Genomic DNA, 25,312 nt, shown 5'->3' on the forward strand with positions numbered 1-25,312 from the left:
TGCTGATGTGTAGACAGCTAAATGTGAAGATTCTATTTACAACCAATAAATAATCTGGATATTCTAAACAAAAGAATATGTGGTAAATCACAATGCAAAAAAAAACAAAGACCATATCTTTAAGGGGGAAAGTGGGTGGGTGAGGTTTCCTACCTGATGAGAACTGTGGGAGGATAGATCAATGATAAATGTATGGAGAGGGGCAGATTTAGGTTGAAGCTCTTTTGATGAAACCTCCAGGTGATCATCCAATAAAACTTGGCATCTGAAAATAAAAAAGATGTCTCCAAATCTGTATCATGTTTGTTGAAATGCGACACCTCGTACAATGACTTTCATTTTCTTTCCCATTCACTAAGCCTCTAAATTTCCTGCATAGTTTCCATTTACAGGACTCTTTGTTTAAGGTAGCCTAAATGATGTTGCTTTTCTCAAAATGGAGAGCATTCTGACTGGTTGCATCGTCGTCTATTATGGTGTTTCCAATGCACAGGATCGGAAAACCTGCAGAGGGTTGAAAATTCAGTCAAATCCATCATAGGCACCAGCTTTCCCACCATGGTCCATGAACACGACCTCGCTATTTTGCTCTATTTTTGCAACCACTGATTTATAGTTTTGTATTTCTTATTGCAACTTATAGTAAATCTTTATATGTATTGCACTGTAGTACTGTCACAAAATAACAAATTGCATGATCCACACGTCAGTGATAATAAACTTGATTCTGATGGGAAGAACTTGAATTAAATCCTACAACAGTTATCTTTTCGATATTCAAGGTACAGTTTGGATAATGATTTCATTTCATTTGCTTTTCAGTATGTTAGAGTATTCACTGGACCTCCAGAATGTCAGTCTATCAGCAGTCCGTACTGTGAGGGTCCTGAGACCACTACGAGCCATTAACCGAGTTCCTAGTAAGTATAATTCTTCCTCAGTAAGACTTATAAGTTTTTCACTCAATATTTAATTTATTTGATTTGCTGATGTGTAGACAGCTAAATGTGAAGATTCTAATTACCACCGACCAATAATCTGAATGTTTTAAATGAAGGAATATGTGGTAAATCTCTATATTAAAAAAAAGACCATATCTTTAAGGGGGAAAATGGGTGGTGAGTTTTGCCACCCCATAAGCCCTCATATTCTGTAACTTCTGCCATCTTCAATGGATCCTACCACTAAGCAAACCTTCCCCTCCCCCCCCACCCTGTCTCTACTTTCCTCAGGGATTGCTCTCTGTGACACACTTGTCCATTCATCCCTCTCCACTGATCTTTCTCCTGACCCTTACTCCTGCAAACAAGACAAGTGTTGCTCCTACCCCTACACCCCCATCCTCAGGGCCACAAACAGGTTTTTCAGCTGAGGCAACATCTCACACATGAGTCTGTCAGGATCATCTACTGTATTCGCTGCTCCCGGTGCAGTTCCCTCTACATTGGTGAGAGCCAACGTAGATTGGAAGACCACTTGACCTTTGCTCCATCCGCCAAAAAAGTGTGATTTCATAGTGGCTAACCATTTCCTATTCCTATTCCCATTCTGATACATCAGTATCAGAATGGCTACCATGGCCACCTCTAGTCAGGATGAGGCCACTCTCATTTGGAGCAGCACCTCATGTTCCATCTGGGTAGACTCCAACCTGATGGCACGAATATCAATTTCTCTAATTTTGAGTAATTTCTCTCTCCTCCCACTTTCTTTTTTCCCTCTTACCCATTCTGTTTCCTTCCCCTGCTCATCATCTCCCTCTGGTGCCTCTCTTCCTTCCCTTTCTCCCATGGTCAACTCTCATCTCCTATCAGATTCCATTTCATTCAGCCTTTTAGCTCTTCCACCTGCAACTTCCCAGTTTCTTACTTTATCACCCCTCCCCATCCATCCACCTTCCCCCTTACCTGGTTTTACCTATTACCTGCCAGCTTGTACTCTTTACCCTCCTACCCTACCCTATCTTCTTATTCTAGCTTCTTCCATGTCTTTCCAGTCCAGACAAAGCGTTTCAGCCTGAAATGCTGTTTGCTTATTCCTCTCCATAAATGCTGCCTGACCTGCTGAGATCCTCCAACATTTTGTGTCTGTAGCTCTGATAAATCTGAACAAATGTGATTATGAAAGGAGAGTAAGCTGTAGTTCATTGGGAGAATACATTGAGAGGTATGATAGTAAATAGGCAATAGTTGGCATTTAAAAGTGCATAAATTACAAAAAATAAACATTTTCTTTACAACACAAAAACTCAAATGTATAGTGATTCATTGATAGGTGACAAAAGAGATTAGTGATAGCAATAAATCAAAGGAAGGTCCAAAAAATTCAAGGTAAATTTATTATGAAAGTAAATATATGTTACCATATACACTCTAAGATTCACTCACTTTCACAATTAATATAAAGAAACAAAATAAGACAAGCTAAGTGACAATAATAAATTGAATAAAGTTATCCCCTCAAGGCCTAATGGTGTGTGTCCTGAGGCTTTCAGACGTCCTTCCCGAAGGCAACAGCGAGAAGAGAGCATGGCTTGGATGATGGGGGTCTCTAATGATAGATACTGCTTTCCTGCGATAGTGCTCCATGAAGATGTGCTTAATGGTGGGGAGGGCGTTACCCATGATGGACTGAATTGTATCCATTACTTTTTGTAGGCTTTTCTGTTCAAGGGCATTGGTGTTTCCAAACCAGGCCATGATTCAACCAGCCAGAATACTCTCCACCCCACATCTGTACGAGTTTGTCAGAGTTTTAGATGGCATGCCAAATCTTCACAAACTTCTAAGAAAGTAGAGGTGCTGCTGTGTTTTCTTTTTAATGGTATTTATGTGCCTGACCGTGGACAGATGATAACACTGAGGAATTTTAAATTGCTGATCCTCTGATCCCCTAATAAGGACTGACACATCAACCTTTGGTTTCTTCCTCCTGAAGTCAATCATCAGCTCCTTGGTCATGCTGACATTGGGTGAGAGGTTTTGTTGTGGCCCCACTCAGTCACATTTTTAATCTCCTGTATATGGATTCATTATCACCTCTGATTCAGCCAACGACAGTGGTGTCATCGGCAAATGTAAATATGGCATTGGAGCTGTACTTTGCCACACAGTCATAAGTATAAAACGAGTAGAATGGTGGGCGGGGGTGGCTAAGCACAGAGTATTGTCATGCATCTCTGCTGATGGTGACTGTGGACAGGATGTTGTTACCTGTCTGAGCCGACTGGGGTCTGCAGATGAGAAAATCTAAAGGCCCAATTGCACTGGGATGCATTGAGGCCAAGGTCTTGAAGCATATTGATTAGTTTGGAGAGAAGTTTAGTATTGAATGCTGAGCTGCAGTCAATGAAGAGCATCCTTGTGTATGCACCTTCACTATCCAGATGTTCCAGGGTTGAGTGAAGAGCCAATGAAATGGAATTGATCCATGTCACTCCTCAGGCAGGAGATGATATGCTTCATCACCAACTTTTCAAAACACTTCAGCACAGTGAATGTAAGTCAGGAGTTCCCAACCTTTTTTACACCATGGACCAATACCTTTAAACAAGGAGTTCATGGCCCACAGGTTGCAAACCGCTGATGTAAGTGCCTCAGACGATAGACATTGAGGAACTTTACCTCATTTTTCTTAGCGACCGGTATAATTGAAGCCTGCCAAAGCAAGGGATTAAAGATATCAGGGAACACTCCAGCCAGCTGATCAGCACAGGTCTTCAGTACCAACTTTTGGACCCAGTACCCCATCTGCGCCAGATGCTTTCCATGGGTTCACCCTCCAAAATGCTGCTCTCAAGTCGGAGACTGAAATCACAATGTTGTTACAGGCTGTGAGAATTTCTAAAGGTGTCTCCATATTTTATTGGTCAAAGCGAGCATTAAAAGGCACTAAGTGAAACCTTGTTTCTTAGTATGCCTCTTGGTTTCACTTTGTAGGAGATGATAGCATTCAAGTCCTAACACAGCTGTTGAGCATCAACCAGTGTGATTGAAGTTTGGTCAGAAATTGCCACTTCACATGTGAGCAACACACACATTGTGTGTTGCTTGAACTCTGTATCTGCAGATTTTCTCTTGATTGTGAAGCCAGGTGGGTGGGAAATATAAAGGGCAGGAGAAGAATGAATCTGATAGGAGAAGAGAGTGGACCATAGGAGAAAGGGAAGGAGGAAGGGGTCCAGTGGAAGTGACAGGCCAGTGAGAAGAGGTAAAGGGCCAGAGTGGGGAATAGAAGACAAGGGGAGGAGAATTTATACTATGGAATAAGGCAGTGGTAAATGTTGTATCCATCTGGTGGAACTGCCAGATACATTTTAGAGAATCAAACATCTAACAAGAATAAGGATCTAAATAGAAGTTTAAAAGTACTAGAAAAGTTGGCAAGCTTGAAAACTGATCAATTCCAGGGGTTAATAATCTATATTCCAGAATTCTCTTCATCATCACCCAAAGTTCTGGATTCTGAATTATGTCTGTGGATTCCAATGTATCAGATGTGACCATGCTATTTATGAAATGAGGGAGTGAGCAATGGAGAACTAATAGCCTAATGTCAGTTGGAGAAAAAAATGCAAGACTGTATAATGAAACATGCAATAAGTACATAGGTTGCAAAATAAAACTGAGCAGTGTCAACATTGATTTATGAAAGGAACGCCACGTCTCACTAATCTGCTGGAGTTCTTTGAGCACATTGCTAGAAGTGATAAGGCCAAAACTGTGGAAATTAAATTTTTAAAAGCTTTTAACAAGGTCCCACACAAGAAACTGGTCAGCAACGTGAGAACACATAGAATTGGAGGATTTATTCATAGTCATAGTCATAGTCATAGTCATACTTTATTGATCTCAGGGGAAATTGGTTTTCGTTACAGTTGCACCATAAATAATAAATAGTAATAAAATCATAAATAGTTAAATAGTAATATGTAAAATGCCAGGAAATAAGTCCAGGACCAGCCTATTGGCTCAGGGTGTCTGACCCTCCAAGGGAGGAGTTGTAAAGTTTGATGGCCACAAGCAGGAATGACTTCCTATGACGCTCTGTGTTGCATCTCGGTGGAATGAGTCTCTGGCTGAATGTACTCCTGTGCCCACCTAGTACATTATGTAGTGGATGGGAGACATTGACCAAGGTGGCATGCAACTTGGACAACATTCCCTTTTCAGACACCACCGTCAGAGAGTCCAGTTCCATCCCCACAACATCATTGGCCTTACGAATGAGTTTGTTGATTCTGTTGGTGTCTGCTACCCTCAGCCTGCTTCCCCAGCACACAACTGCAAACATGATAGCATTGGCCACCACAGACTCATAGGACATCCTCAGCATCGTCCGGCAGATGTTAAAGGACCTCAGTCTCCTCAGGAAATAGAGACAGCTCTGACCCTTCTTGTAGACAGCCTCAGTGTTCTCTGACCAGACCAGTTTATTGTCAATTCGTATCCCCAGGTATTTGTAATCCTCCACCATGTCCACACTGACCCCCTGGATGGAAACAGGGGTCACTGGTACCTTAGCTCTCCTCAGGTCTACCACCAGCTCCTTATTCTTTTTCACATTAAGCGGCAGATAATTCTGCTCACCCATGTGACAAAGTTTCCTACCATAGCCCTGTACTCAGCGTCATCTCCCTTGCTGATGCATCCAACTATGGCAGAGTCATCAGAAAACTTCTGAAGATGACAAAACTCTGTGCAGTAGTTGAAGTCCGAGGTATAAATGGTGAAGAGAAAGGGAGACAAGACAGTCCCTCGGACACCTCTAATTGAAAATTAGAGTGATAACTTATGAGCAAGTTGGGTGAGTGGTTGTGAACATGGCAAATGGAATAGAATCTGAAAAATTGTGACATCATCTACTTCAGTGAACAATACAGAAAAGCAGAGGATTTGTTAAATGCTGGAGAGATTGGGTAATGCTGATGCTCAATAGGACTCGTGTATGCTTGCAACAAATCACTTAATGCCAAAATGTAGACGTATTAAGCATTAATAAGGCAGAGGTATTAGGAGATTGTGTAGATTGAGTTTGCATTTTCTAGTGTTTATAAGAATAAGAGATGCTCAAGGTTCAAAAATGGCATGATGGACCCTAACCCTAACCCTGGTTGAGCAGATCTGAAAGGCTAAATGGGTTATTTCTTGTCTTTTAATGACATAAGTTTAGTGGTAGTGAGATCTGTAATTGCAAATTGCAAAAAGTTTAAGACTGATAGTTGTAGTTTCAGTTCGTTTCAGCCCTCAGCCCAAAAATGGTAGGAGTAAAGGGACATCTAAATACCACTGAGGTCTCAGTGTAATGTTAAACCCTTCCAGGGCTGGCTAGATTGTCTGAGAAGGCAGAAAGATAACAATGTAGCAAAATAGCAAATGCATGTCTGCTGGATGCTTCTAGCGAAGTCAATCTCCTCTGAAACCCACTTTAACCCTATCGCATTTGACCATTGCCTTTGGTACACAATTCACAACCTTGACTCTATCATCTAGAATTTGTTCATTACTGATAACTCTTTCATATATTTGCAAGTGTTTACTTTTCAGAGAGGGTTTGAAAAAATATCTTTTTATCTAAAATTCACGAATCCCATGATAAATTATCTAAACTGGCATTCATATTCAACAAAATATTTTAATAATTACTTGCAGAATGAGATTATCTGATCTTTGCAGGTGCTGAAACCATGTTAAACTAATTTTGTGACATCCTTTAGTTGTTTTACTCAATTCTTGTCTATTCTTCACCAAACACCCAGTTTTTTTTTGCTGATTTAAAGGGGTTTCATGCACCAGTAGCTCTTCTCCCACTCCCCATTTACCACAACAACATCACCACTTCCTTCTGAGGCTGCCTCTACATGGTCTTTCCATCGAGCAGATCTGATCTCCCCTGTGTGCTGATTCCCTCTGTCTCCACCAGATCACCGTCAACACACCACCTAGTTGCCGCCTCTCCAAAGACAGCAATAAGTACAGGGGCCGCTACTTGGCTGCAGTTACACTGTGTAGCTGCTAGCTGTAATTTGTCAGGCTTTGAAATGAGTCATGGGGACAACGTACTGCATCTAAAGATAAAGGTCCAGCAACTTTGAATTTTAGTTCTGCCCCTAAAAATTTAGTGATGATAGTATATAGCCAGCAAGCCGGTCGTTGGATTAATGAGGAAGTGCAGAGAAAATCAGAGCTAATGGAAGATACGCCAGGCATAGGCCCTTGGTGTGTTTGTATCAGATAGTAGGGGAACTTTGACATAAAGGTTAGTGCAGAACATGGCACTTTGTGACTTGTCAAAAACAGCTCAGTTAATAATCTAGTGGATGACTGTGAGAGTTACAAGTACAAAATAAGCAGAGAATGAAATCTCCAGATTAAAAAAATTTTTTTTTGGATCTTAAAATGCATGCTTGCAAATTATTACCCATGATTTGCTTCATTGTCTGTGCAGTTTATGTTATTTCAGCCCTGTGGTTAATTACATATCTTGAATTTGGGCTTTCCATTCTTTACAGTAACAAAATATGGAAATAATTTGACTTGTGTGAACTTTCTAGTAATTTACCTAATTTGTACAGGGCATGACCCGTGTTAGACTATGCAGTTTTGCAAAGCAGTACAGAAGTTACAGCAACAACAATTCCCAGAGCTTTTGTTAAAGATGTTTTTGTTCTAAAAAAAAGTATGTTTTATAATAGATAACATCTTGAAGCTCATGATTTGAGCTAAGGAAAGACCAACTTTTTTAATGTTAAACACGAAATTGTGGGATATATTAGTAGCAAATTAAACAGAGATGAAAGTATTTGTCTCTCTGAGATTTCTATAAAAATTCAAGCCACCCGGTTTGTTTCCTTTTCCATGCCATCTAACTTCTTCTTTGTAATACTACTTATCACAGCCAAGTTCTTTTTATTAAAAAAATCTCTAATATATAAACAATTTCAAACTATGGTGTTCACCACTAGTGTTCTAAATACTAGTTACTTGCAGGGTCTATGTTCTGCTTCATCAAGAATAGTTATCAGACTACTAGTTCTATATTATTTTATTGACCTGATAGATTTACCTTAGTAATTCACTTCTTTTCTCATCCATCCAAATCAAACAAATCAAAGGTGAAAAGCTGAGGTGTGTGCAAGAGCCCCAGGACACGCACCACCAGGTTCAAGAACAGTCTACTACTCAACCATCAGGCTTTTGAACAAAAGAGAATAACTACACTCTCTTGGCCACCCACTGAAATGTTCCCACAACCAATGATCTTACTTTATGGACTCTTTATCTAATTATCTCATGTTCTCATTATTTATTGCTATTTATTTATAATTGCATTTTCACAGTTGTTGACTTCCGCACTCTGGTTGATCTTTCATTGATCCTGTTATAGTCACTATTCAATATATTTGTTGAGTATGCCCACAGGAAAATGAATCTCTGGGCTGTACATCGTGATGTATATCTACTTTAATAAAATTTACTTAGGACTTTTCTTTGAATGTTCCCACAGTGGAAACTGTTAACTGTTATTTCTCATAGCAGTCTTCAGATTTTACTTGCTTTTTCATTAGCTTTTCTCTTGACTTACCAGCCATACAGTCATGTTGTTTCTGCTGCTCCCAGCTGTCCAGTAAACATTGGTTACACCCTATTCCCTTTTCCCAGTTCCCAACCCCTAACTTGCCTCTGCCTCAAATATGTTGCCGCCTTCCACACAAAATTCCCTTCCGTAAACTCTGACCAACACTGGTGTCCTGTCCAAAGTTGCATTTCGACTTTTCACTCATTGACTCAGTTCCCTGACACCTGTTAGCAGGCCATAATTCTCTGCACAGGCCAAGGACAGAGGTGGAATATAAGAACCAAGAAATAAGGACATTCTGTCAAGCCTGCTCCACCATTCAGTAAGCTCCACATTCCTGTCTGTTCCCCATAATCTTTGACTCCAGTGTGGACCAAAACCTGTCAATTTCAGTCTTAAATCTATTCAGCAATTTAAGCTTTGAATAGCAGATTTCCTGGATTCACCAGTCTACTCATCTTTGGTAAATGGTTGACTTTGTTACCGATATTATTCTCCATAAATGTAGTATCTCACCGTGAGTGGTAACCTCTCAGCATCTACTCTCCTTTTAATTTTGTATGTTCAAACAAGAAGGCATCTCATCCTCCTATTTTCTATTGAGTATGGGGCTATGGGGTTCACCTTAATCAACTTCATAAGACTGCGACAGAGAGCCTGTCTCTAGCCTTAGGTCACACTGCAATAATTTTGCAGCCTTGAAGTAACACAAACACAGAGGGAACTACAGTTACGTCTGTTAATACATAAATGCTTTATGTTTGCTGTTTGTTGAGCACTCCATTGGTCTGGTTGTCTGTTCACTTGTATGTGGTTTGTCTGTTCCAAATACATCACAGGAAAACCAAGGCGCTGCTTCTGGGCCGGTATCCTGCATGAGAAACTGCACGTGCATAGTGTGCAGAAGAGACATACAATGGACAATTTGGGGGACGGGTTAGGGATAAAAGGTATAAACGGAGCTCGGGGTGGGGTTCCCAACTGTTCGTAGTGCCATGGACCCCTCTGATGTCCTAGATTGGAAGACCACATCATGAGAGCAGTCACAGCAGAGACAAAGAAACTGGGAGAAGGGGATATATTTTTACAGGAGACATTACGTATTTGTACAATGTTTAAGGTGTTTAATCTTTAATTCTATTCTGTAGAATGGCTCTGGCACTTAACTCTCTCCAATTACTTTGTGTAAATAGCATCCACTCTAAAACTTTATTACCAATCAGACATCCCTGAAGATAAATGGCCCATATTAGCCATGCTTTAAATTGTCAGATTAAAGCATGTCATTTGACCATTGTCATTAATAACGATTATTTTATCAGTGAAATTGGACTACTGCCAGCTTTTCTAAGGCCGAAAATCATCATTTTTTCCAATTTAGTGACAATCTGATATATGATAAGAACCAAGTCTATGTTGTTTAATTGATGCTATAATTAGGCAAATTAATTTTCAAACTGGCTGGCTATCATTCATATTGCAAAAATATATTTTTTCTGGAAATGAAACATACGGATAGGACAAAATATATTAAAATTGCGTCCATCACTTTCATCAATATTAAGAGTTGTCAGGAGTGATTTTGTCTCTGACCGTTAATACCTATCAGTGAGCTAATTTAAAATTGGTTTAAATGAGGCAATTTGTGAAAGAGGGAAACTAATACAAATGTGGGATCAAGGCATTTTCAGTGATATTTAGCTTGTTGCAATTATAGACACGCTTTATTCTTCCTTAGAACATTTTACACCCGAAACTCTGGCACTATTTACTTGGTGTATGGCTTTTCAGTGTAAGTGGATTTGAAATGTTCGGAACATTGGCTACAGTTGTAGCTGTTCTAAAGTGCACTGAATCTGGGCAGAGCTAACCACTGGCTCATGTTGATCCTGCTCGGAAGAGGTTAGGATGTAAATGCTAGCCCAGAAATACTCCTACATGTAGTTAAACTAATCTATGGTAACCTAAACGAAAAGTGAACAATTGATGGTAACTTTTCAAACCACTTAGAACAACTGGGAATTTTGTCTGAAACATTGACATGCACTGAAGTAACTAAAAACAAGTCTTTTCTCTTCTGCATACATTCTGCAAGTTGCTTTTAGTACGCTGAGGCAGGGAATGTTTTAGCTGCTCCTGGATCAAGCCTTGGCTATTCAAGTCATAGAATCAGCAAGGGAACAGGTTCTTCAGTGCAACTGGTCTATACCAATCAAGATGGCCGTCCAAGTTTGTTCCATTTGCTGAGTTTGGCCTGTATCCTTCTAATTTTTCCTATTCCAGTACTTGTCTACATGTCTCTTAAGTATTGTTGTTGTACCTGCCTCAGCCATTTCCTCTGGCAGATGGTTCACAGCACCTTCTGCATGAAAGAGTTGCCCCCTCGCACCCTTTAAGTCATGTTAAGCCTATGTCCTCAAGTTCTTAGTTTCCCTTCCATGGAAAAAGGGCTGAGTGTATTCACCGTATATATGCTCCTTGAGATTTTACACACCACTGCGAGTTTACTCTTCAGTGTCTGATGCTCCAAGGATCAAAATCCTAACCTGTTCAGTCTCTCCTACAATCCAGGCAACATCCTCATTAATCTTTTTTACACTCTTTCCATCTTATTTACATCTTTCCTATAACAGGGTAACTATCTCTGTGCACAGTACTCCAGGTGCAACCCCATCAGCATTTTGTACACATCCATAACACCTTCTAGTTTTGTATTCAAAGTTCTGAATACAAAAGTTCAAAACAAACATTGAGAGGCCCAGAGTTTCTTGAACACAATTGCTAACACAAACACCCAGAGCATCTTTTCATCAGCTGGTCAATTTGCACATTATACTGACAACAATTTTTTTTGAAAGCATTCCTCAAAAATGCTGTTTATGATAGACTGCTTGAAGTTGAACACAAATATAATTTCAGACTACTTGTATCATGTAGGAATTTGGAGAAACAAGAAATTAACTTTTATTGAATATAATGTGTTTAATTGCATAACGGTACCGATTCTTTGCAAATAGTTCAACTGAGATAAAAATGTTTTGTTGGTGATTTTCATCTGTACTCAGTGTCTGAAGCTTCACACATGTGTCCAACAATAATCAGCTAGAATTGATGAATTCCAGATGCCCCGATACCATTCCTCCATGACCTCAATGATCTGGTGAAGCCTTTCACCATGCTTGCCACTGACAATGGCAAGATTTGCAGGAAAGAAGTATAAATGGGAATGCAGAAAATGAATCTTTAGTGGCATGTTGCACTTCATGGTTTTGTATGCTTGAAGCATGTTGTCAACCAGCTGCACATAGTTTGGTGCTCTGTAGTTGCCAAAAAAATTTTCAACAACATCCTTGAATGCCTTCCATGCGATTTTCTCCGGTCCCACTAGAGGTTCTTGGAATTGCCTGTTATTGATGACGTGTTTCACTTGTGGACCAACAAAAATGCCTTCTTTAATCTTGGCATCAGTTATTCGGATTTGAATTATGAATTGAAACAACAAATATAGATTATTTCAAAAAATATTGCATGACTGGGAAATTTCATGGTGATTTTCATGATCAGCAGCCCAAAATCCATAAGATACACCCAAATGTATTCAAGAAGCCAAGTCTTTGTTGTCCAGTGTTATTTTTCTCCTCCTGCTTGGTCCACTGACTTGACACTTCTTACTGTTGATGGAAAGGGTGTTATCTTGTGATTATGTAGTTTTAGGGAGCATATACTTGATTGATGTACTGAAGCCAATACTCCAACAATGTAATGTAAAATTACCCCTCACTCTATTTTATTATTCATAATATATCTCAAAGTGAACCCTTTGAGTATTGAGTGCTCTTTCCAGTCTTCAAAATATGGAGATTTTCTGAGCAATGATTTCAATGATTTCATGCAAATTCTCCAGATGTTACATATTTATAAATCCTTCTCTCTGTGACATTTTCCAATCTATTTTTCTTTTCAACCTGATATTTCATTCTCCACCAATGTCAAAAGCACATTGATACTGCATGGGCATTGAATAAAGATGTGGATCCAGTCTCTTTGGAAAGGTCTGGAGTTCTGGTACTGAATAAAGCTTAGGAACTTGGTAAGCTAAGTTAATCACCGCACACCAGGCTCTTCACCTCTCTCTTTGCCACTTTGTGTTCATTTCTTAAAGGCGTTATCTTTTGTTGGGATGAATTCCATATCAAATAATTAACTTTTGGTACGATACCTAAGCTATTTATCCTAATATTTATTAAGGGGATTTAACAATATAATGAGGCCAGAATGCTGCTGGTTATACCAGGTCTATTCATCGCCATGTAGTCCACTTTTAAGAGGTTACTGAGCTAGATATAAGACTTAATGAAGCATGTGTGGAAAATGAGGTGGTTCAGTCTATTGTGCCTTTAGTGGATCTTTGAGAAAGGTTGCCAAGAATATCAAAATCCTGGTCACTTACCAAGCATATCATACTTGAAAATTACTATTGAATCTGCATCCAACATTCTAGCAGGCTGTGCATGACAGAATATTACATCTAATTGCTAAAAAAAAATCCAATTTTTTTCTTCCGCTTCTTTTGCCAGTTCTCTTGAAACTGCATTCTCTGTGGGACTTCCCTCCTTGTAGAATGAGTAGGTTACTGTTTTCAAAACCCTCATAATTACTAACACTATTAAATCTCATCTTAACTTTGTCTCCCGTAAAGAAAACAATCCCAATTTCTTCTTTCTGCACATGTAAAATGCCATTTTTCTCAAACCTCTGGTACATTTACTCTAAAGTCTTAAACAGAGTAGAAAATATGGATCAAAAAACTACTGCCACAAATATGAATCATTCTGGTTTATAGCTGACTAATGAAGTTAAAGTTTATAAGTTTAAAGTTTATTAGTATACTGTTTATGATACAACTAAGCACATACCTGAAGTAATTGTTTTGACAAGTGATAAGCCCATTTGTCCCAGGAGTGTACTAAATGCATTAAATGTGCTTTGCTTCTCTCCATTCTTTTGATTTGTGATGTCCTAAGCATGTCCACAATCTTTTGTGTATACTTTGATCTTGACAATCCATTGAAACTTCAAACCTGTATGTATTTTAGTAATAGCAAAAGATCAATGTGTCCTTTGGTGGTTATCCGTCATATCCAACGATGACGGGAAACCTGTGCGGGAGGGTTTTTAAAGTGGAAGAGCCAATGCACTAGGGCAGTTGACCTCAGAAGTCCAAGCCCAGTGGTATGAACTTCCTTGGTTGCAGTGGATGACCATGACATCTTCTGTGCTTTGTCATGCCCTTCACTCTCCACAGAGCATTGCAGTAGCACGTTCCTGGCCGTTAGACATCACGGTAGGTCTCACCCGCACAGTCCGCCAGAGCTGACTTCACATACTGGGACAGGCATGCCCCTATCTCACCAGGGTGTGAGGCCATCAGCTACCCTCACCTGATTTAGCCCACTTGTCAAGGCGGTGTACCAGGGTGTGGCCACCATCGCATGCAGACAGCTACTTGGAGCCACAGGTGAGAGCTGAGCATTCAGTGGGGACCAAACGAAAAGTCCCTTCACCAGAGGTGCTGTCCTGGAAGGGGCCCCAATGTGTTCTGTAATATCCAGAAAATATAGAAGGTGGTGTGGACCGAACAAAGATAGCAACGCTGATTAAAATGCATCAATTCTTTGTATTAATTACTAGTGATCAAAGTATTCATCACCAATTTTAATGGTGCATGCTGTTAAAAGATAGCAGAGCTTAATAGATAGGAGACAGATTAATTAGATAAATGTGCATGAATAACTGAGGATATCTTACCTGTACGGAGAGCGGTATATTAATCCTCTTTGAAGCATACTGATGTTGGCAGACGATGGATCGACCTAATGAATGTAAATGTATTAATCAATGAAACAATTTGTTTTGCTGAGCATCAATAAACTGATGAAGAACTGATACATGTTGTTAATTCACTGCAGTCAATGGATCCGGAAATATGAACAAGAAATAGCTGTTCTCTGTCCTTATCTCATAGGTATGCGGATACTGGTGACCCTGCTGCTGGACACTTTGCCTATGTTAGGCAACGTACTTCTCCTCTGTTTCTTTGTCTTCTTTATTTTTGGCATTGTCGGGGTCCAGCTGTGGGCAGGACTACTACGAAACAGGTGCTTTCTTGAAGAAAACTTTACAATGTAAGTATGTCTGAATCTGGTTGGATTGATTATTTGCACAATAGAAGGAGGAATTCCCAGGATGGCATGGTAGCATAGTGGTTAGCACAACACTTTTCCCACCGCTGTCTGTAAGGAGTTTGTACATTCTGCTCGTGACTGCCCTGGTTTCTTCCGGCTGCTCCGATTTCCTTCCATAGTCCAAAGACCTACCAGTTGATAGGTTAATTGGTCATTGTGAATTGTCCTGTAATTAGGCTCAGTTTAAATCAGGGAATTGCTGGGCAGCGTGGCTCGAAGGGTTGGAAGAGCCTGTTCCACATTGAGTAATAAATAAAATAATACATGCAAATGTGAATATGATACAAATAATCTTAAATCTGAATCTAGTACAGTGTGTTATATGGGACAGGATAGCTTTACTGTAAAAACGAATCGGATGAATTTTTAAGCCTGCAACATGAGTGACTTCAATGCCATCCTCACCCCACAGCATGCTTTCAGTGCAACAGAACAACACAAGGAAAGGGGAGCAGAAGTAGGCACCAGGCCCTTCAAGCCTCCCCCAGCTTTTAATGTGATCATGCCTGCTGTGCTCTGGGTTTCAACTCTGCTTCCTTTCTGTGCCATTTCTTCATATTTACCCACCTTCATTTTAAATACTTTCAGTGATTCAGCTTCCACCACTGACTGGGGCAGAGAATGCCAGAGATTCACCTCTTGGAGTAGAAATTTCTACATACAGCAGTTTTAAATTATGAACCCTAAGGTGTAGTGATATTCCCTTTTTCAACACTCTCCCGCAAGTGAAAGCATCCCAACGCCTGTCTAGTCAGGACTTCTTGGAATATTATATGTTTAAATAAAGTCACCCCTAATTCTTCTGAATGCCAAGAATGTGGGCCCAAATTATTTCATCTTTCTTTGTAGGACAAGTCTCTAATCCCAGGAATTAGCCCGGTAGATCGTCTTCATACAGACTCCAATCTTGTTATATCAGTTTTTGTAAGATGATCAAAACTGCATTACATCTGAGATCTCGCCAAAACCCCTGAAAAATTGAAACAAATGCTCTCTATTTTTCAACCCAGCCCTTTGCAACGTACTCCAAAATGCAGCTTGTCTTCTTAATTATTTGTTAGCCCTGCTTCCTAGCTATTTATGATTAATGCACTAGAACACTTCGATTCCTCTCTACAGCTGGTACTAGTCAGCAGAAACATCTACCCAGCACCTATGCTATCAAGTTTTTCATAAATAATTTTGTCAGTAGCCCTTTATGAATTTTGTGAGACTTGACTTTCAAGAAGTTACATGAGCCTTAGCATTTCATTCAATTGTGTAGCACTCCCTTAGCGGTATGGTCTATTGTCAATGCCCAAGTCTCTGACATAACATGCCACTGAGGGAGTTAGTATATTCTAATGCCAACAAATCCTGAAAACTGTTTGAACATCTGGAAAGGAAGATTGATGGTTGAGGACTTTTTCTTCTTCTATCTGAAGTACTTCAGTCTCAGACAGCAGTAGCAGAGTTAATTTTCCCATTTCTGCTGCCTCTGACTTTTTATGAAATATAATATATGCATTAAAATTGTTGCAACTTAATTGATTAACTTAGAAGTGGAAAGATGGCTGCAGGTGGACATGAAGATTAAATGTGGTTTCAACCCTGGAGTCAGTAGGCTGGATTTTCACTCTACAATGCAATAATATTTGAATTTCTGCAAGATCTGTATTGATACCTCTGTCCCATATGTGAATTAAGTGACTTCTTTATTATATTAACTCTCAGATCTGCTTGCTCAGTCTCAGTAGTGCTGAGTTAAAATTTTAAAAAGCTTTCATTTATGCAACCTGCTTGAATTACTTCAAAAGCATTTTCCACTGAATCAAGTTATTAACATGCATTCATTAGGTACGTGGGAATTCCGGCAGTTAATTTGTGCATTATTAAGTGGGGCGGGGGGCGGAAACATGGTATTATGACAATAAAAACACAGTCTATTTAATGAATTGGGAAGAGAGACATATTAGTAAGGACACTGGGGCGATCTTTGAAACGGTATCTCAAAATAATTTACATCCATCTGAGAAGCTGGGGGCATTGCGCTTCACCCGTGATAATGTAGCTTTAAGTCGGCACACAACCTTTGGATTCAAAACTGAGAGTGCTTATAACCTACCAACACTGGCCATGAAAGATACATTTTCTTTTCGCCATTTTGTGCTGAGACACCTCAGAACCCCTTCCAGCACTACCAACAGGAATACCTTTGGATCTGCGTCAACTTTTGTGGTACCCTGCTGATAGCAGAGAATGCCTTGGGTTCCCTGAATCCATTTTGAACTCCTCAGGCACGAGAACCCACCAATTTCATAAATAAATCTTGTACGGTAAACAGCCTAGTCTGGATCAAGATTATACATCTGCTGAATAGGTGAAAATAGAAAGTAATTAGAATTTTAAGGTGGATAATTGGAGGCGTGGAACTGTTGAAGTAAAACAGAGCTTTAGAAATTAAAATTAAGTTCAGTACATTTAAACAAATTTTAAAGCCATAGGTTTGATTTATCACTTACAATAGAACAGCTCAACTCCCCAAAAAAACCTTGGAACACAAAGACGAGAAAATTTGCAGGTGCTGGAAATCAAAGCAACACACACAAAATGCTGGAGGAACTCAGGAGGCCAGGCAGCATCTATGGAAAAGAGTAAACAGTCGACATATCAGGCTGAGACCCTTCATCAGGAGTGATGAAGAGTCTCGGCCTGAAAAGGTTAAGTGTTTACCCTTTTTCACAGATGCTACCAGGCCTACTGTGTTCCTCCAGCATTTTGAGTGTGTTCCCATAGTTGGAGGAACGTTCTTTTGCCGTGCCGTGGAGCAGAGGATGCCATCCGAGTCTCCCACTTAATAGAGTAAAGCAGTTCACATATAGCACTCCTTGTGAAACTGAAGCTATTAGCTTGTAGTGGGAGTGAAGATATTACCTTTAGTGGGGAAAAGTTTTAAAAATGCCCACTTTGTTATCTGCTCAGCTGTGCCTCATTGGTAACACTCTCAGTCCTGAACCTCAAAGTTGTTTCTTCAGAATCTTTCACAGATGTCCCAGATTGACTAACTGCATTCTAGCCAGAAGCTATAGTTCAGATGGAACACTCACCCCTAAGCTTCATTTTCCAGAAAATCTTGCAGCCAAAAAGAGCATATATTGTAGTAAGTTCAACATCCTTCACCAAGTTAAAATGTATTCCTCAGTCCTAAGGCCTGATGGTCAGTCAGCTTGTGGATGGTTACAAGAGCAAGCAGGAATACCAGGAAGCCTAAGGTACACAGAAATAAAAAAAAATGCGATATACCAAGATTCATTTGTGCCAAATCAAACAAGTCAATAGAGATTCATAGCTAATGGTTTCTCCAGTGATGTTTTACTGAAATCACAACACAATAGCTAGAGATCTATGTTTATTTATAAATTTCTGTTAAAACAATTCTGTGTGGGAGACCAGTGCCAATTCTATGTAGACTCACAGAAAATGTTATCTTTATACTGCTTATAATCCCAGGCCTTGGATGATATGCAGGACGTACGTGGTAGAAGTGCAAACTCTGCTCCACCATATCTTCTCATGGCTGTTATCCTCAATGGGAACTGCCACTGAAAATTAGGGACTATTTGGGACAGCATTTCTTTTAGGCTGTGGGTAAAGACTGAGAGTAGATAGCTCAAGACTTTGTTAGATGATGAGGCCCAGAGGTTAGACGTTAAGTGTAAAGAATTCTTAACCTGGTACAAGATGCCATGGGAATCATAACAAGTATTGCTTACCTTGCTTCACAGAACAGTACAGCAGAGGAACAGTCCTTTCAGCCTGCACCAACTATGATGCCAATCCAAGTAATCCCAACTATCCATATCCAGTCATTCCTGGACCGTGTCTGTCTGAATTCTGTTCAATGTTACTATTGTATCTGATTCTACCAATTGGCAACACAATCCAGGAACCTACCATTCTCTGTATATTAAAAACAAACTTACACATCCCTTTTAAACCATCCCTCTCTTTTCTTATATTTATGCTCTTTAGTACTTCACACTTGTACCCTGTGAAAAAGACTATCTGTACTTCTCATAATTTTATAAACTTCTATCAGATCGCTCCTTGGCCTCTGATGCTCCAGAGAAAGCAATCCAAGTTTGTCCAACACACACACAAACGTAAGAGTTTCTGCAGAAATCTTGAGCAACACACACACACACAAAATGCTGGAGGAACTCAGCAAGTCAGACAGCATTTATGGAGGGCAATAAACAGTCGACATTTCAGCCTGAGGCCCTTTCAGCCTGACGAAGGGTCTCGGCTCGAAACATCAACTGTGCTTCTTCCTATGGATGCTGTCTGGCCTGCTGCGTTCCACCAGCATTTTGTGTGTGTTGCTTGAATTTCCAGCATCTGCAGATTTCCTCATGTTTGCCCTTCATCAAGACAGATTTGTCCAACCTCTCCTTATACTTGCTGCAATCTAGGCAACAGCTTGGTGAACTTCTCCAGCAACCCCTCTGCACCCTCTTCATAGTGTGACAACCAGCAATGCAAACAATACTCCAGATGTGCTTTAACCAAAGTTTTATACAGCTGCACCATGACAACAACTTTTATATTCAGTGCTCTGACTGGTAAAGACAAGTAAGTTATACACTCTCTTTACCACCCTATCCACTTGCATTGCCACTTTCAGGAAGCTAGGGATCTGCATCCCAAGATTCCTTTGTACGTCAAAGCTCCTGAGTCCTGCCAAACAATGTACACGTTCTTCTTGCATTTGACCTCCCAAAATCACCACCTCATACTTACCCATGTTAAACTCCATCTATCTGTTCCTCACACAACTTTTTAGCTGATCTATACCCTGCTAGATCCTTCAACTCTCCTCACAAACCACAGTGGCACCAATTTTCTTCTTTGTAAACTTGCTCACCAGACTATTCATTCATTCATTATGTGCCATGTTGTATGACATGGGCGATCGTAGTCTTGACCATGATTGTTCTTGGCAAATGTTTCTACAGAGTGCCTTCTTTTGGGCAGTGTCTTCCGGGTGACCCCAGCCATCATCCATATTCTTCAGAGACTGTCTGCCTGGCATAAGTGCTTGCCTAACCAGTACTTGCGATACTCACCAGCTGCTCATATGACCATCCACTACCTGCTCCCATGGCTTCAGGTGACCCTGATCGAGGGATTAAGCAGGTGCTACACCTTGTCCAAGGATGACCTGTAGGCCAGCGGAGGGAAGAAGTGCCTTACACTTACTTTGGTAGAGACATAATTCCACCCCACCATCCAAGCTAATCAGACCATTTAAACATTAACGATCAGCATCATTTACATCAGCATAAACTGGGTGCATTTGGGAATGATAAAGCTTCAAAACTGCTGGTAGTATGCATCCACAGTCAAAGTTTCTTCTCCCAAAGTATCGGAGAGGATCACTGGCCCAGTTAAGTTTCAGGATTGCTGCCAATCACAGGACACTCAGAAGTAAGCCCAAATCTGACGTCTGAACACCCTGAGCTAATGGCCGAGGCATGAACTTGCTTCCTGTCATTCAGCAATCCAATGATGCTAGCTCCACTGGAACAGTGAATCTCACCCATTTGGCTATCTTCCGATACAAAAGCTCATAAGTGACAGCATTTACGTCCATGGGTCCAGGAAGGTGATAATAGAAATCATCTGGTGCTTTCAAAAGAACAGGCCCATTGCAGCTTGTTGTGCAGAACTGTATATCACAAAGTTATATATGTCAAGAAATGGTTCACATGATGTCATAGAGTAATGTGCAATGCAGTTAAATTTCTAAGAAAAGTAAGGTGCAATTTAGGATTGTAAAGCCACAATATTCCTACTGGGTCCTGTGAGTCACTTACATGCAGACATGCAATAACATGAGGAATACAACAACACACACAAAATGCTGGTGGAACGCTGCAGGCCAGGCAGCATCTATAGGAAGAAGTACAGTCGACGTTTTGGGCCGAGACCCGTCGTTAGGACTAACTGAAAGAAGACATAGTAAGAGATTTGAAAGGGGGAGGGGGAGGGGCAGATCTGAAACAATAGGAGAAGACAGGAGGGGGAGGGATGAAGCTAAGATCTGGAAAGTAGATTGGCAAAAGGGATACAAGCTGGAGAAGGGGGAGGATCATGGGATGGGAGGCCTAGGGAGAAAAAAGGAGGAGGGGAGCAGGGAAGGACTGATTGTGAAAGGGAAAGGGAGAGAAAAAAGAGGGAGGAAAAAAAGGGGGACCTACTTTTTTTCTGTCCACCAGCCTGCAGGTCAATCTTGGGCAAGGTGTAGCACCTACTTGTCCCCCTGTTCATGGCCACATGAAGCCACGGGAGCAAATGGTGGATGGTCATATGAGCAGCTGGTGTCTCTTACAAGACCTGGTTGTGCAACTAATGACACCAGGCAGACAATCTCTTTAGAGTATTGATAATGGCTGGGGTCACCTGTCCGGTAAAGACACTCTCCAGAAGAAGACAATAGAAAACCATTTCTGTAGAAAAATTTACCAAGAACAATCTTGGTCATGTAAAGGCCATGAAGACCTATGTCATACAACACGGCACATAACGAACATATGATTGATGAGTCTGTTCTCATCCTCAATTGAATATCTCAACCACAACTCATTAGGTGATGGGAAATAGAAAGTACTAGTCATCCCACTGAATAGCACACTGTTTTAGCAGATATTGTGGAATTTTCTGAGGCTAATTTCCTAACTGATTCTTAAATTCTGTTGCTTTTTGTTCACAGACCTGCCTCCCAAGAGTTGGATCAATATTATCACACAGAAAATGATGATGAAAATCCCTTCATTTGCTCCCTCCTGAAGGATAATGGAATGCGGTACTGCCGCAATGTACCCCAAAGACGAGTGAACAACATTGATTGTACCTTGGATGGTACAAGTTACAACCTGTTACAGAGTAACATGACAAACAATGTCAGCTGTGTAAACTGGAATCAGTATTACACCCAGTGCCAGCCTGCTGATCACAACCCATTCAAAGGAGCTATCAATTTTGATAACATCGGATATGCATGGATAGCAATATTCCAGGTACCTTGAGTATTTCTCCTTTCAGACTTCTATAGTGAAGAAGACTATGAGAAACTATTTGTTAACTCGTAACAGCTTTCAGCAGCTGTCATTAAGTTCACCTATAGCACATATTTTTTAAGACTCATAATTACATAGTGCCTTTCTTGATCTCAACATTTAAAGTGTATTATAACTAATTAAATAAATTTAAAGGCATATCTGCTGTTGTATAATACTGTTTAGAAGAGGCGTGAAAAACAGCAGTGAAATAGATAGTCAGATAATCTGTTTCTTTAGTGGTGCTTTAAGATAAATATTAGGCTATAGTCTTCTTTGAAAAGTGTAATTGAATCTCACATGGCAAATTTAATATTTATTATTAGAAATATTATAATATTTTATTATTACACCAGTCAGATATAATACCTTTGTACTGAAAGCTGTGGAATGTGCTTTGAATCAATTTCTTCAAGATTCTAGATTGTTTTATGTCATTTCCTGTACCCAGGTGTAAGGAGAATGAAATAATTGTTACTCCAGATCTGATGCAACATAAAAAAAGCCACAAAAAATAAAGAACATAATAATAATAATAATAATGATAATAAAAACCACAGAGTAAATACAAATACATAAATAACTTGTATAAATTGATTGATTGATTGTCCATAAAATGTTACTAGGCGACATAATGTGATTGACAGAAAATATAGTGGTGGAGGTGTTGATCGGCCTTACTAGAAAGTAACTGTTTTGAGTCTCATGGTCCTGACATAGATGCTATATAGCCTCTTCCCTGATGTGAATGGGACAATCCATGAGCATGGTGGGTGGGATTCTTCATCATGTTACCGGTCCTTTTGCATCACCTTTCTGTATACATGTCCTTGATGGCACATAGGCCGATGCCAGTGATGCGTTGGGCAGTTTTGACTACCTGTTGTAGATGCTTCCTGTCTGCTGCAGTGCAGTTTCCATACCAAGCAGTGATACAGCTTGTTAGGATGCTCTCTACTGCACATCTGTAGAATTACGTAGGTATTGATGTGCAAAGTTCAGCTCCCTTTAGCCTCCTCAGAAAGCAGAGGTGTTGGTGAGCTTTCTTGACTGTGTAGGATGTGTTCTGGGACCATTGGAGGTTGTGTATGATGTGCATACCCAGGAGTTTGAAACTACTTGCAATTCCACTATTGTGCCACCAATGTAAAGGGGGGGGGGGGAGTCCTCCTAAAGTCAACGACCATCTCCTTTGTCTTGTTGACATTAGGCAAGAAGTTATTTGCCTCGAACTCTTTCACCTCATTTCTGTAGGCTGTCTCATCGTTGTTGGGGATGAGCCCCACCACTGTTGTGCCATCAGTGAACTTGACAATGTGATTGCTCAGGCTGCTTGACTTAGAGGCAAGAATGCTATCATTAAGCCATGATTCAATGATGCATTAACACATTTGCTTTACTGCATTCTAATTTATTATCCAAATCATATTATTCTCAACTTTGAACTGATATTCCTGAGTGAAGTACCACTGTTCTTGTGGAAATTTTAGAGCTTGCATTTATCAGAGCATAGGAGGTGTATCCATTTGAGTTACCCAGAGAAATGGATGCAATGACCATAGGATTGACTTTGACAGCACAAGCTACTGTGCCGTGCCAGTGGCTTTTGGGACCACCTGTTGAAGAAAGCCACTGAAGCAGGTCTAGAGAATAAGAATTTTAACAAAGACGAATGTCTTGCTCTAAGAACTGGAATAACTTTTTAAACAAGGTGGGACAGCGGAAACCTGATCAGTTGAAGACTAACCAATCAGGAGGGACAGATGGAGGTTGAGTATACATACCACTGGAATGGAAAGACCGTGGCATCTCCCTGATGAAAATGGCAGAGCTTATTAATGAAGCAGCGGTTAAAATTAATACCCGTACCCAGCTGGAAGCCTGAGAAGAGTTTATACACCATACCCACCAGGAAAGCACTAGATCCTTTTCGCTCAATTTATCTGTTATCCACCGCAACTTGATTTGGTGCAATGAATATCAATGAGGTCTTAGGATATGGATTAAGAAAGCAGGGAATAAGTGCTTGTAAAATGGAAACCAGAATTCCCTGATCCAGGTTCATCAAAAACTGCTCAGCAATGAAATCAGTTCTGATGTTTACATCCATGTTACTCATCACAATAGGGTAAAAGGAAAAGCTCCATTTAGTCTGACATGCCTCACCTTCAGAAGAGTTTAATTATGACAAAAAAAAATTTTTGTACAGTCCCACCTTAATGCTGGTTCCACTTGTGAATGTGATTTCTGCAATTTCTAGTAATTTTTCCCCTTCCCCTCTTCAATTGCCCATTCTAGCTCCTGTCTTGCTTCATTATTTACTCCCATGACGCACTCTCATCTCCTCCTTTTCTACCTATCACCTCCCAGTTTCTTGCTTCAAACCCCTCCCCCACTCACCTGGCTTCATCTATCACCTTCTAGCCTGTCCTCCTTCCTCTCACCCCACTTTGTTAGTCTGGCTCATTCCCCCTTCCTTTCGAGTCCTGAAGCAGGGTCTCAGCCGGAAAATATCGACTGCCCAAAACATTAACTGTTTATTCATTTCCATAAATGCTGCCTGACCTGCTAAGTTCCTCCAGCTTTTTGAGTGTGTCACCTTAAAAAGAATTATTTTCATGCCTTGGATGGGGAGGATCTCGCTCCAGTCTCATTGTCATAATTCTATTTCAGACCAGCATGATCTTTGCTTTAGTTCTGAACTAATCCGATTTATATTGTCCTCTTTTCAAACTGGATTAATTAAAACTAAATTGCATGCCTTAAAATTAATTCCTAATATAAAGAGCTTGGATGGTGAATTAATCCACCTGTGAGGGAAGATTTATGCTTTGCTAATCTTGTGGAGTGCATCTATCTTTGAATAATTTTGCAATGTGAACACATGCATGTCTTTATAATGCACTGGTGAGGCCTCACTTGGAGGACTGTGAGCAGTTTTGGGTCCCTTATCTGAGAAAGGATGTACTGACATTGGAGAGGTTCAAAGCATGTTCACGAAAATGATTCTGGAATTGAAAGGCTAATCATATGAGGTGCATTTGATGGCTCTGGGTCAGTACTCACTGGAATTTAGAATAGTGAGGGGGGAATCTCTTTGAAACCTATATAATGTTGAAATTCCATAATAAGGAGGATGGTTCCTATGGTGGTGAATCTAGGACCTGAAAACGTGTACTCAGAATAGAGGGACATCCACTTAAAACAGAGATGAGGAGGAATTTCTTTAGCCAGAGACCGGTGAATCTGTAGAATTTGTTGCTGTAGAAGCAATGTCATTAGGTAACTCTCACAACACGCTGGAGGAACTCAGCAGGTCGGGCAGCATCCGTGGAAAAGATCAGTCGATGTTTCGGGCCGGAACCCTTCGTCAGGACTGTAGAGGGAAGGGGC

The 25,312-nt window shown here is 40.3% G+C and overlaps 1 protein-coding gene across 3 annotated transcripts in view; it reads left to right on the top strand.

Moving 5' to 3' along the window:
- The window catches only part of cacna1g (calcium channel, voltage-dependent, T type, alpha 1G subunit), a 363,171-nt gene that overhangs the window by 55,221 nt on the left and 282,638 nt on the right, over positions 1-25,312 (top strand). For all 3 annotated transcript variants that reach the window (XM_063074200.1, XM_063074202.1, XM_063074201.1), the window contains exons 3-5: positions 823-920; positions 14,603-14,762; positions 21,574-21,880. In XM_063074200.1, the coding sequence (XP_062930270.1) occupies positions 823-920; positions 14,603-14,762; positions 21,574-21,880 (565 nt within the window). The remainder of the gene's footprint in view (positions 1-822; positions 921-14,602; positions 14,763-21,573; positions 21,881-25,312) is intronic.

This window comes from Mobula hypostoma, chromosome 22, assembly GCF_963921235.1.
Source record: "Mobula hypostoma chromosome 22, sMobHyp1.1, whole genome shotgun sequence".
NCBI lineage: Eukaryota > Metazoa > Chordata > Chondrichthyes > Myliobatiformes > Myliobatidae > Mobula > Mobula hypostoma.